This window comes from Vidua chalybeata, chromosome 9, assembly GCF_026979565.1.
Source record: "Vidua chalybeata isolate OUT-0048 chromosome 9, bVidCha1 merged haplotype, whole genome shotgun sequence".
NCBI lineage: Eukaryota > Metazoa > Chordata > Aves > Passeriformes > Viduidae > Vidua > Vidua chalybeata.
The window spans coordinates 5,548,781-5,562,201 of record NC_071538.1 but is presented as its reverse complement, the minus strand read 5'-3'; the positions used below and the strand labels follow the sequence as shown (position 1 = coordinate 5,562,201).

The following is a 13,421-nucleotide window of genomic DNA, read 5'->3' as shown; positions in this document are numbered from 1 at the left end:
GCACCCTCGGCGCGTTCCGGGGCTCCATTTCGGCACCGCGGGGCGGGAAATGGCGGCGCCGGGGCTGGGCCAGCTCCGCCCGCGGGGCCCCGCCTGCGAGGCGGGCGGGCGGGCGGCTCCGGCTGCGGGCGGCACCGGCCCCTGCTCCGGCGGCTGCTCGGGCCCGGCCCCGCTCGGGCTGTGAGGCGATGGCGGCGGCTCGGCGGGCGCGGGCGGGCGGTGGCGGTGCGGGGCCGGGGTTCGGGCGGGCGGCCGAGCCGGCGCCGGCGGTGCCGCAGGGGCTGCTGCGGTTGGCGCGGCGCAGCGGGCAGCTCAACCTGGCGGGACGCGGCCTCACCGAGGGTGCGTGAGCCCAGCCGGCCCGCGGGGCCCTCCTGCCCCCGCGGCTCGCCGGGGCTGCTGCCGGGGAGCCCCCGGGACCCCGCGGGGCTGCGGGCGGGGCGGGAGCGGCTCCCGGGCAGCGCCATCTGCTCGCTGCTGTCTGTTTGTGGCGTGTTCCCGTCGGCCTGGGGTTGATAGCTCTGCAGAAGTGTCTCTAGAACACAATGGACTGGAGAGTGACTATGGGGATGTGTGTATTTTATATATATGTGTGCGCATGTGTATATATATTTATGTATATTGTGTATGTTTTTATGTATATACACGCCCGTATATATGTATATGCCCGTATGCACCCATATATATTTATCTATCTCTATATACGTCACCCCCCCCAGGCAGAAGGGTTGGAACTAGATGGTCATTAAGGTCCCTTCCAGCCCAGCCCGCTCCGTGATTTTACACACAAAAAGCCCTCTGACAGTGCAGTCTTGGAACATACACCTGCGGGGTTCAGCTGACGGCTGTGTTTGTGCTGCAGTGCCCGAGCACGTGTGGAGGATCAACCTGGACACGCCGGAGGAGGCCCAGCAGAACCTGTCCTTCGGAGCTGCCGATCGCTGGTGGGAGCAGACGGACCTGACCAAGCTGATCCTGGCCTCCAACAAGCTGCAGAGCCTCTCGGAGGATGTGCAGCTGCTGCCTGCCCTCACCATGCTGGACGTGAGTACAGGGATCCCTTGGTGCTTCCCTGCAGGACATGGGGAAACGTTGTCCTGGATCTTTGTTTTCCATTTCCCCGGTGTATTCATTTCACAGGGGCCTGGAGTGGCAGGACAAGGGGGAATGGCTTCCCACTGCCAGAGGGCAGGGAGAGATGGGATGTATTGGGGAGGCCTGAAAAAAGCCCCTCCAAGGTACAAATTCGTAACTGTCCTAAAACCTCTCTCTTCCAGGTGCATGACAATCAGCTGACATCACTTCCTTCTGCTCTAGGGCAACTTGAAAATCTCCAGAAACTCGATGTCAGGTAAGGCCATGTTACAGAACAAACGTGAGAAATGCTGCCGTGACTTTCAGGTGTGTGTGAGAGATTGCAGGATAGCAACCTTTCTTTCAAAAAGTTAATTCCAGATTACTCACTGTAGAGTGTTATTATATATTATATATGTTATCCATTTTGGATCAAGACTGGTGGCCTTGGGTTTCTAGAAATTGTTTTCACTGATATTCAAAGTCACAATTGCTTGGAAGGTGCAAACAGTGATATTCTAAATAATGATACACAAAATATTTATTTGCATTTATTTGCTTCAGTCTGGCCGTTCTGAGGATAAAACATTTCCAGTCATGAATAATGCGCAGTGTAAATAACTGTGTAGATCTTGTTTGTGCTGGAAGGTTCAGGATGTTCTGTTTACTGGGGTAATTTTGTAAATTTGTGCACAAGGAGAGGTTATGCTACCCCTGCGTGTGTGAAGTACATAAACAAAAAAAACTGGGATCCATCTGGAATGTTGTAAATTCAGAGTAGGATTAAAAGTGTTCTTGAGCAAATAAATAAAGATAATCAATTGTTCCCAGGAGCCAGGTTTTCCTTAGAGGCGGTGGTGTCCTGACCAGCAGGCTGTGGCACACAAATGTTCTGTGTGCAGTTACATTCCTAAAAACTCCTGAGTGTTTTTCCTTCCCCTTTGTGTTCCATGTTTCCACCCCAGCCACAACAAACTGAGGAGCCTTCCCGAGGAGCTGCTGCAGCTGCCCCGTCTGAGGAGCCTCCTGGTGCAGCACAACGAGCTGAGCCAGCTGCCCGAGGGCCTGGGGCAGCTCCTCAGCTTGGAGGAGCTGGTAAAGCATGGCTTCAGACCTGTTTCTGTGTTTGGAAAGGGTTTATCTGCTCGTTGAAAATCCCTGGGATTCAGTGGCAGAGCTTGGTGAATATTCCAGTGGCTGTCCTAATGTCAGTTACTGCATGGTGGGGTTTGTTTTTAGTTTGTTCTCGGTTTGACATATTTTGGGAAAGCTGAAATCCCCGGTGATCTGTCAGTCCTGGGGGAGTTGTTTCTTCTCTCACACTTGTGCCAGTTGTCAGCCATCTAATTTTACTGCTCTGCCACTAATTAACTTTGCACTAGCAGCGCTCCTGGGATGTTTCAGACACCTCTCATGTCTCTCTCTCTGTTTCCATGTGCAGGATGTGTCCAACAACCAGCTCACAGCCATCCCCACCAGTTTTGCTCTGCTGGTGAACTTGGTGCGGCTCAACCTGGCCTGTAACCAGCTCAAGGAGCTGCCTGCAGATCTCAGTGCCATGAAAAGTAAATCACTTTCCTCGGGTTATTAAGTGGCAAACAGCCAGTGCTGTGCTTATGTTCAGCAATACAGAGCAGGATTTTAAAATAGATCCTTAAGGGTTACTGTTTCCTCAAGGAAATCAGAGTTACTACTTCTAGAATCTGTTCGGCAGAGTGTTGTTGTGTTTATTTTAAATTAAACCCCAGGACAACGATGCTATTATCTTCTCTTTCTGTTTGCCACTGGACATCGATTTCCACAGGCTTGAGGCAACTGGATTGTACCAAAAACTACCTGGAAACGGTACCTCCTAAATTAGCAACCATGGCATCCCTGGAGCAGCTTTACCTGAGGAAGAACAAACTGCGTTCCTTGCCAGAGCTCCCCTCCTGCAAGTTACTGAAGGTGAGCTTGGAATGGCTGCTCTGCTGGAAGTGCATTTGCTGTAAACTTTGAAATAAGGACAGTTACTTTAAACACCAGCTTTTTTTTGAGGTGCTGTGATCAAAACCAGATGACAGCTCTGTGTTTAGAACTCTGTTTAACGTGCAACTTCTCTTCCTGCCCTCATTATTCAACCTTTTGAAAGATGAGTTTGCAGGACTTTCCAGGTGTGGAAAATAAAAAGTGTTTAGGAGAGGAATGACTGAAAGCTGGATCTATTATTGCCTGCAACAGTTATTTTTTATCTCTGGGGACTTTTTCTGGATAAATTCACTTTTTCCATTATCATTTTTTCTTCGTAACTACAGAGTAAATACACTGTTTTTCCTCTTAACATAATCCATTTATATCCAGGTAGTTTGTAGGCAGATGAAAGGGAATCGAGATGTCCATATTCTCCACATCATCACACTGATGACTGCTGATGTCACTGTTTAGGAGATAAATCATGAAGTAATTTTACCACGGTTGTGGTGCTCTTTGTTCCTATAGGAATTACACGCTGGGGAGAATCAGATTGAAATCCTGAATGCAGAGAATCTGAAACAGCTGAGCTCCCTGTGTGTGCTGGAGCTCAGGGACAACAAGATCAAGGCAGTGCCCGAGGAGATCACGGTGCTGCAGAAGCTGGAGAGACTCGACCTGGCCAACAATGACATCAGTAGGTAATAGTGGCACCTGGGCTGGGGCTGGGTGGTGGCAGCAGGAATGACTCAGTCAGGAGATGAAGGAGCCCTCTGTGTGTTGTGGGGTTGCTGGGACTTGTGAAATGTTCTGTGTTCTGCCTGTGGCTTAGGTGTGACTTGGGAGTGCTGTGAGGAGCAGCTGAGGGAGCTGGGAAGGGTCTGGAGCCCCAGGAGAGGCTGGGGGAGCTGGGAAGGGGCTGGAGAATCCCTGAGGGAGCTGGGAAGGGGCTCAGCCTGGAGAAAAGGAGGCTCAGGGGGGACCTTGTGGCTCTGCACAGCTCCTGCCAGGAGGGGACAGCCGGGGGGGTCGGGCTCTGCTCCAGGGAACAGGGACAGGAGGAGAGGGAACGGCCCCAGGCTGGGCCAGGGCAGGCTCAGGGCGGGCAGCAGCAGGAATTTCCCAATGGAAAGGGATTGGAACTGCCCAGGGAGGTTTGGAGTCCCCATGCCTGGAGGTGTCCAAGGAAGGGCTGGAGGTGTCACTCACAGCTCTGGGCTGGGGACAAGGTGGGGATTGGGCACAGCTTGACTTGGTGGTCTGGGAGAACTTTTCCGACTTTAATTTATCTGGGATCCTGCATCTTTTCTTTTGAACCTGAGCTTCAGGTTCCCCTCTGACCAGCCACTGCACACTCTTCAGCAGTTGTTTTGGAGCTGCTTTGGAGTCAATCAGTTGTTCCCCTCTGCAGGTTGCCTTACACCCTGGGGAACCTCCCTCAGCTGAAATTCCTGGCCCTGGAGGGAAATCCTTTGAGAACCATTCGGAGAGACCTGCTGCAGGTGAGCACTGGGGTTTGGTTGTGTGTGTGGGCATCTGCACAGGAAGGACCTGGAGCTGCTGGAAAGGGTCCAGAGGAGGCACCAGGATGGAGCAGCTCTGCTGGGAGGAAAGGCTGGCACAGCTGGGATTGTTCACCTGGAGAGGAGAAGCTTTGGGGTGAGCTCAGTGTGGCCTTGCAGGGCCTGAAGGAGCTGCAGGAAAGATGGAGAGAGACTTTGGTCAGGGATGGAGGGACAGGACAAGGGGCAGGGATGGATGGGATACTGGGAATTAGGAATTGTTCCCTGGCAGGGTGGGCAGGCCCTGGCACAGGGTGCCCAGAGCAGCTGGGGCTGCCCCTGGATCCCTGGAATGTCCAAGGCCAGGCTGGATGAGGCTTGGAACAGCCTGGGACAGTGGGAGGTGTCCCTGCCATGGCAGGGGTGGAGTGGGATGGGCTTTAAGGTCTTGTCTTAGTGAAGGATCCAGGATTCAATGCTCTGTTCTCTTGTAGGGAGGCAGCAAGGAGAGGGTGTGAGTTGTTCCCAGGAAAAGGGGTCCTTAGGGCAGCAGGGAGGCTGGAGCCTGGGCACCACTCCTGCTGCCAATTCCCTGTGATTTTTTTTCCCTGGCAGGCCCACTCTCCTCAGTGGTGCTGTACATTCCTACTTCTGTGCCTTTGCCAGGGTTGTAAAATCAATGTTCCCAAAGCACTGGGATGCTCCAAAAATAAGCAGAGCTGACAAGTCTGTGTTGCAATGAAATCTGTAACATCTGCCAGGAGAGGGAAACCCTCGTGTGCCTGGCTGAGGGAGCAGAGTGTGCCCTGAGTTAATGAGCACTTGTCCAAAGTGCTCCTGGAAAGGAGTCTGAGTCAGGAATGCTGGAGTTCTGCTGTTCCCTGGATTACTGAGGATTTGCTGCTTCAGCTGCAGTTGTCACTCCTGGGCTGTGTTTCCCACCTGGAGCAAAGGCCAGGCACGAGGAGCCCGTCAGGCCACGCTCTGTTTGTGCTGCCTGGATCCATCACCAGCGCTGTAAATTCATGTGGCTGCGATTTTCTCTGCCTGGCTGGATTTTTTCCACTTGATTTAGAGGAGCAATTGGTGGAGGAGCTTTAGGGCTCCCCAGGCACTGCTTGGAGCAGGTGGATAGTGAGATAAAGGACTGGGGTGAGTGTAGAGGAGCAGCAGGTTCTTCTCTTCCCTTCTCCAGCCCTGCCCAGCTCACCTTCTCTTCCTCAGGCCTCTCATTCCAGTCCCAACCCCATTCCTGGCTCTTGATGAATTTCCAGTTGATTTCTGGTAAATCCTGATCTTTTTTTGTTAACTCCCATGCCATTACTTGGCTCTGGAGCTTTACCCTGCTCTCTGCTTTCCTTCCCACACATCTGTTACTAAGATTTCAGTTTGACCTTCACCTTTCCCTCACAACTTCCCAGCCTGTTCCCTGTTGGCTTCCCATGCCATGCTCAGCACAGCCCCACTCTCCTTCCCTGTCTCCTTGTGGCAATTCCCTCCTTTTCCAACATCCACATTCCCTTTATCCCTCTGTGTTCATCCAGTCTCCTAGGCTGTGTCAGCTGGAGCGAGAAATGTTCATTCACATCCTGGACTTCAGGTCAATCCCTGCTTCTGAAACCTGTAAAATCATCCCCCAAACCTGCCTTTCCCCTAAAACAAACAGTGCAGAGGAGATTGGGCTTCACTACCCACAGGTTTGTGCAGGTGGCAGCTGTGTCTGACCACTGGCAGTTGCTGTGAGAGCACTGAGGGAAATCTTTGGAGCTGTTAAAAATCCCTGCAAATGATGCAAACTGCCATGATTTTCCCAGAGTTTATGATTTGGGCCATAATAAAATAGCAGAACAATGAGCAATAGCTTCACTGTAATTGTTCTCCACAGCAAATTGTGCTGGAGCTTTATAAAGGGAAAATTAAGTTAATTGCAACTTTTTAACTTGCTCTTGGAAGTGGCAAAAATCTTCACATAAGGAGCTACAGGAGTGCAGCCTGAGGCTGTGATGCAGGATCAGAGATTTTCAGCTGGAATAAATAAAATGATAACTAAGCAAGTTCCCAAGCTGCTGTGGGATTTTCAGTGGGATTCTTAGTCAGGAGTGCTGTGGGCTTCACCTGTGTGCTGGCATTGTCCCTCGGCATTGTCCCCCCAGCTGCACAAATACTGCTGAGTGACTTGGGGTTTGTTTCTTTTTTAAAGAAAGGCACCCAGGAGCTGCTGAAATATCTGAGAAGCAAAATCCAAGGTATGTTGCTTTATTCCACTTCATTTAAAAGAGAATATTCTCAGAAATTAAAGCAAAATAGAATTTAGGGAAGATGGTTGTTTAAATCCAGGTCCCCCCAGTTATCCTGCAGTAGTAATTTCCTTTACTCAACAGTTTGCTGTGATATTTCAGTTTCTTATCCTATGAGCTAATACTGAATAATAAACATTCTGAATTGAAGATTATCCTTTACAAACCCAGACTCAGCCTGCTCAGCTGGGTGGGAATTCCCATTTCAGGCGTGCAGGAACTTTTTCTTGTGGATTGTGGGGAGTAATCAGAAGGAACTTCATAGAGGAGGGTTTGTAAATATTAATGTTTTAACTGAAATTGTGGTCAGATGTGCCAGTGTGGATAAAGCTGCTCTAGGCCATAATTTCCAGTCAGAATTCCCTGTTTTTTGTAGTTTGCAGCTCCCTACCCCACGGAGCAGAGCCTCACAGAATCACATCTCCAGTGCTCCCTCCCCTGCTTGGCAAAGTCCAGGTCAACCCTTCTCCCCTCCTTCACCCTAAAAGAACCCCCAAATCCAAGATGGTAAAAAACCTTTTTTTAGGAAATGATTGAAATAATCTGAGTTGGGTGATCTTGAGTTGAGCCACGGTAGAGCAGGATTAGAGGGGGGTGGTGGCAGCTGCCTGGGGCCACTCAGAGCAGCTCAGCTGTGTCCCTGCACCCCTCTGGTGTCCCCAGATGATGGACCTGGCCCCAATGAAGATCCTCCTGTGACAGCCATGACTCTTCCCAGCCAGTCCAAGGTCAACATCCACGCCATAACCACACTGAAATTACTGGAATACAGGTATTTGGGAATATTGCCCATTCCTGAAGCTGTTAGAACACTGTCCTATTCTATGCTTGTGGGTTTTTTTCCCCACCTTCATTACACACCAAGCTGTCCACAAACCCTGCTGCACGTGGGCATTTTCCCCTTTAATCCCTGTGCTTGGGAATGGGCAGATTTAGATTGTGGGGTTTGAATTATTTTTTTGTATTATCACATATTCTGCAGTAACTCAATGAAGTGCTGAATCCCAGCAGGTGCTTTTAGTACCTTTGAAGCTCTTTATGATTTTCACTAGGTCCCACAACATCTTGTGGCAGGGGAGTGCCTGCTCAGTTATTCCTTAAATGGACCTGGAAGGGTTGGGAAAGGGGAAAAAAATCCTGTTTGGTGACATGGTGGGCATGGGGCAGCGCTGGGGGTTTTCTGCAGCTGTTCCCTGTGTTCTGCTCTTCATCTTCTCTAGAAGAAGGTGGAAGTGCTGTTGATGAGCAGGCAGTGGTTAACTGGTGTCACTCCTGTCCCAGTGACAAGCAGGCTGCCGAGATCCCCGAGGCCGTGTTCGATGCCGTGGGCGCCAATCCTGTGGCCACCGTGAACTTCAGCAAGAACCAGCTCAGGGAGATCCCCCCAAGGTACTGCTGGGAAGGCCATTCCCAGCTGGGATTTGCTCCCCAGCATGCTGTTCTCCCCCTGAGCTGTTGGTGCACACAGATCCCACTGTGGGGAGGTGTGCAGGTGGGGCTGTGCCAAGGAAAAGCTTTCCCTGGCACTGCTGGGAACCAATAATCCCTCTGTGTCAGGAGGAAGGTTGCCGTGTCTCTGGGAGCCCCAAAAAAATCATCCACAGTGGTTTTTGAGGACGGTTTATTCCCAAGTGTGCTGAACACTGAGCCTCTGGCACAGACAGCTTGGGCAGGTGCAATCCCAGAGGGACAAAAAAGGTTTCTAGAGACTCAATTTTGGGAGCTGCTTCTTGTGCATCACATGCTGTGTCACTGTGTGAGGGGCTGCTGAATTCCCTGGGATAGGTGTAGGGGAGTGTGCAGCTGCCTGAGAATTCCATTCCATGCAGGAGACAGGAGAGTTTCCTCATTTAATTGCCTCTTGTTTCAGGGCTAAGCCAGAGATTCTGTTTGAGGGGTTCAACAGAGAACTTCTTGAGCTGTGAAAACCTTTACAGCAAAGCATGTTAGTACAATAAATAACCTTCTGCAAGCAGCAGCAGGTACCTCCAGAGTTGTAGCAGCACAACAGGGGAGCAGAAACAAAAGATGGGAAAAAATAGGATTTTTGGTCAGGTTTTTTGCCTGCAGAGGAAGGTGGGTGAAGTCTGTGTTAAAACATCTCCAGGGCAGGAGGTGGCAGTGATGTCACCTGTGCTGTAGTCTCTGAAACTGCATTTACTGAGGAGGCTTTGGTAGCAATGTTTGTGAGAGAAAATGCAATCTGGTAACTGCAAATAAATGATTTGAGCTTTGCCTTACCCCACATGTAAGACTGGAGGAGCAGCAGCTCTCACACGTGACATTGCATGGTCTCCCCAAAATCCCTCCAGAAAAAAAACATGTGTCCTTGATTTGAAGAATAAACCAGCTTTTCTAATAACTTCCAAAGCAAACACGAGCTTCCACAGTGAGAGGGTGTTCCTTTTGTGCTTCAGGCTTGTGGAGCTGAAAGACTCAGTTTGTGATGTCAGCCTGGGCTTCAACAAAATCTCCTCCATCTCCTCGGAGCTGTGCCTGCTCCAGAAGTTGACACATTTGGATCTCAGGTTGGTGATGTGTGTTGCACTTCCTTGCCTGGGAGCTTCTTTTGCCTGCCTCCCTAAAGCAGCCATCTGTTCCAGTGGGATGGCAGCACTGAAATCATCTCTCACTCCCAAAATCCCTCCGTGCCAGAGCCAGAATAGGACGTGGCCTAAATTTGGGCCTTGCTTAAAGAAGACACAAAAAGAAATGGACCATTTCTGAGACTTGCTGGAGGAGAGATCCTGCCTCTATTTCAAAACACTCCCACAACTCCCCTGAAGAAAACCACACCAAAGAATCGTGGGAATTAGGACAGGGAAGGTGCACATCTTGTTGCACTGCTGGAAGGAGAGGCAAGAGATGGCTCCTTGTTGTCACCTTGCCTCCTCTGATTCCTGAGAAATGCTCCTGGATCAGGATTAACTCAATCCATTGATTTTGGGGAGCTTTGGAGTGACCTGATGGATTCACTTTGGCTCCAGGGTCTGGGCACTTTGATAAGCTTTTTCCTGGGAACAAGGAGCTAAATTTCCAGGCAGGTGTGTGCAGTTGGTGGCTGCTTGGGAATACTTGGGAATCTTCAGGGGACAAGCTTTGAGTGTCCTCCTGGCAGAAATGAGAATCCATGGCATGCTCTTGCCCCTGTTATGAGGCAGTGAACTGGCCCCTGACTCTGTGGCTTTTCTGGGAATTCACAGCTGAGCCCTGACTAAGTTTAGTGCTTGTTGTTTTTCCTTTGTTTGATAACAGAAACAATGTTCTGACAGCCTTGCCTGAGGAAATGGAGGCACTGAAAAGACTGCACACAATAAATCTTGCTTTTAATAGGTGAGCAACTCTTCAGTTTTTTTTTTTTAATACAATGATAAAAAGAGCTGGGCTGAGTTTGACACAATTTCCCTGTGATGTGAGAACAAGGAGCCACTTCAATGAGCTGGGAGCTCCCATGAAGTGCACTCCTCTTTTGAATGCCCTGTTCCTGACTATCCCTCCTTTCTCTTCCTGAAGATTTAAGGTGTTTCCCAGTGTCCTGTATCACCTCCCAGCCCTGGAGACCATCCTGCTCAGCAACAACCAGGTGGGATCCATCGACCCCGTGCAGCTGAAGGGGCTGGACAAGCTGGGAACGCTGGACCTGCAGAACAATGACCTCCTCCAGGTGCCCCCAGAGCTGGGCAACTGTGAGAACCTCAGGTGTGTGGGGTCAGGGGGCCTGCTTACAAACACATTTGCTGTCTGAGTCCTTCAGGGAGTGTTTGCCAGAGGAAGAAGCACCCATTGGCAGGGTGTTTGGTTTGTCCAAAAAGGGTCTCTCTGACCATCTGTAGCAATTTCTTCCATAATCTCTTCCCTAATTTCTCAATATTGCAGAGAACTGTGGGAGTTGTTTCATCAGTTAGAGCTGATGTTGAGGGTCTGGGGGTTGTGTGAAGCTCGTGGAGGAGCCCTGGGGGGAGGCATTGCCTGTGCTCCCAGTCACGCTGCTGGTGCACCTCCCGTCGGGCAGGGAGGTTGGACCAGCTGGCCCCACTGCTCCCTTCTGGCCTGAGCCACTCTGGAATTCTGTGTCTATATTCCAGAAGTTCTCTTCTCGCTCCTGCTGGCAGAGGCTGAAGGAGTGGGGTGTGTGCTACACCCCCACTGATTTATCAGCATCAATTAAAACTCGGCTGTCTCAAAGCTCAGCCGCTGAGAACGAGGGAGGCAGAAACCCAAACTCCTTCAGCAGCACAGAAGGGGCACTCCCCAGGAATTTCAAAGGCCTCAGAAATCTGCACGCAGTGGATGGGTGTGTGGGTACAAGGAGATTTATCCCAGTAACTCAGCCCTGTTTGCAGGAGCCTGCTGCTGGAAGGGAACCCGTTCCGCACGCCCCGCGCCGCCATGCTGGCCAAGGGCACGGCTGCCCTGCTGGAGTACCTGCGGAGCCGCATTCCCTCCTGAGCCTGGGCACTGCCCCTGGGCCTGGGCACTGCTCCTGAGCCCTGGGTATTCCCTCCTGAGCCCTGGGCACTGCCCCTGGGCCTGGGCACTGCTCCTGAGCCCTGGGTATTCCCTCCTGAGCCCTGGCCATTCCCTCCTCAGCCCTAAGCCCTGGCCATTCCCTCCTGAGCCTGGCCTGGCCAAGGGTGCAGCTGCACTGCTGGAACACCTGCAGAGCCACATTCCAGCACCACAGGAGCAGCCAGGTACCCCCTGTCCCACCAGCACCCCTGGGCTCCACTGCTTCCATCCTTCTGCTCCTGGCTGGGAGTCTGCCCAGTGCTAAGAACCCAGCTGTGGAGCATTCCCTGCCCTCTGCATGTTCCAGCAGGGATTTCAGCATCCCACACCACTCTGTTTACACTGTTTGTAATAAAGGACAGCAAGGAAAGCTGCCTTCAGCATAGCCATGGTGCTTCCTGCAGCTGAGCTGGGCTCTGGAGAGAGTTCTCACCTCCAAAGCACCGGGGCCAAAGGCAGGAGGGACCATGGTGGGTTTTGTATTCCTGTTTTCTCTTGTTTCACTGCTGTCCCCTGAACTGTCTCCTGGTGTGAGTGAGGTTGAGTGCTTGAGCTGTGAGGGGGGGTGAGAGATGCCCCAGGTTTGTGCAGGGCTCACTTGAGTGAAAATGGGGCTGGTGCTGTGCTGAGACAATAAATGTTCCCCTTGGATGTCTGCTGTGGGTCCTTCAAGCTGTAACTGAGCTCTGTGGATGGGAACATTGAGGGCTTCTCTTGTTCAGACACACTTCCAAATGTCCTGCAGGTGGTACCTTTAATACTAATAGTGTGTGGGTGAGGCTCCACCACCCTCCAGTGCCTGAGCCCCCTTTCCATGGGGAAATTCCTGCTGCTGCCCACCCTGAGCCTGCCCTGGCCCAGCCTGGGGCCGTTCCCTCTCCTCCTGTCCCTGTTCCCTGTTCCCAGCCCGACACCCCCGGCTGTCCCCTCCTGGCAGGAGCTGTGCAGAGCCACAAGGTCCCCCTGAGCCTCCTTTTCTCCAGGCTGAGCCCCTTCCCAGCTCCCTCAGGAATTCTCCAGCCCCTTCCCAGCTCCCTCAGGGATTCTCCAGCCCCTTCCCAGCTCCCTCAGGGATTCTCCAGCCCCTTCCCAGCTCCCTCAGGGATTCTCCAGCCCCTTCCCAGCTCCCTCAGGGATTCTCCAGCCCCTTCCCAGCTCCATTCCCTGCCCTGGCCACGCTCCAGCCCCTCAGGGTCTCTCATGGACCCAGCCCTGGAGGTTCTGTAGCACAGCAGGATTTTATACAGTTCCTCACTAAAATTCCCAGCTTTTGAACGTGTCCAGATGAACACAGAACGCTCTGAGCTCCCCCTCAGCTCCCCAAGTGTGGGAATTGTCTTCCAGCTGGAGCAGGGATGGCTCAGGGGGCTCAGGCCCAGCTGCACCTCCCCGTGTCCCCAGGGAGGGGACCAGAACCTGGTCCTGGCTGCAGGAAATGGGGGGCACTGACCTGGCTGGGAAAGGGTTTGGGGGAGCGGGAATGGGAAGGGCAGGACCTGTCCTGTGGGAAGCAGATGGCAGGGTCAGTGTGCAGGGACAGCAGGGGACACCTGGAGCTCCTTGGATGGTGGAACTGCTGCTGCCCTCACCCCTGCCCCTCTCTGTTTCCATACATTTTGTCCTTTGTGCATTTGTGCATTCATCCTCCATACATTTGTCCTTCCACACATTTGCCCCAAAAGCTGCCAAACCTGAGTTTTCTTCCCCATTTGCCCCAAAAGCTGCCAAACCTGAGTTTTCTTCCCCATTTACCCCAAAAGCTGCCAAACCTGAGTTTTCTTCCCCATTTGTCCCAAAAGCTGCCAAACCTGAGTTTTCTTCCCCATTTCCATCGCTCCCTTTCCATATTTGGTGTCTCCCAGTGGCTGCAGCTGGAGCAGGGGAGTCCCAGTTGGGAGTTACCCAATTTTCCAGGCTCATTCCCCACCCTCTGAAACCTCCTTTCTGCCAGGAAAAAACAAAAAAAAACACCACCCAAAAGCCTTACAATAAGGTGACGTTTTTATTATTTATACAATAAAGAGACTTTTTAATGTTATTCAAAACACTTTTTTTTTTTTTTTTTTGGAAATACTGAAAAAGGTGGGTA

The 13,421-nt window shown here is 51.8% G+C and overlaps 1 protein-coding gene across 7 annotated transcripts in view; it reads left to right on the top strand.

Annotated features, from left to right (window-relative positions):
- LRRC40 (leucine rich repeat containing 40) overlaps nt 1-13,421 on the top strand; it is a 15,737-nt gene extending 2,316 nt beyond the window's left edge. For 6 of the 7 annotated variants that reach the window (XM_053950439.1, XM_053950437.1, XM_053950438.1 and 3 more), the window contains 14 exons: nt 863-1,044; nt 1,278-1,351; nt 2,040-2,169; nt 2,516-2,639; nt 2,879-3,021; nt 3,553-3,725; nt 4,436-4,526; nt 6,727-6,772; nt 7,487-7,595; nt 8,105-8,212; nt 9,241-9,351; nt 10,079-10,156; nt 10,337-10,522; nt 11,167-13,421. In XM_053950439.1, coding sequence (XP_053806414.1) covers nt 863-1,044; nt 1,278-1,351; nt 2,040-2,169; nt 2,516-2,639; nt 2,879-3,021; nt 3,553-3,725; nt 4,436-4,526; nt 6,727-6,772; nt 7,487-7,595; nt 8,105-8,212; nt 9,241-9,351; nt 10,079-10,156; nt 10,337-10,522; nt 11,167-11,272 — 1,661 coding nt within the window. In that variant the 3' untranslated portion in view covers nt 11,273-13,421. Of the gene's footprint in view, nt 1-188; nt 343-862; nt 1,045-1,277; nt 1,352-2,039; nt 2,170-2,515; nt 2,640-2,878; nt 3,022-3,552; nt 3,726-4,435; nt 4,527-6,726; nt 6,773-7,486; nt 7,596-8,104; nt 8,213-9,240; nt 9,352-10,078; nt 10,157-10,336; nt 10,523-11,166 lie in introns of those variants that run through there. The other variant, XM_053950432.1, reaches the window with a different exon arrangement.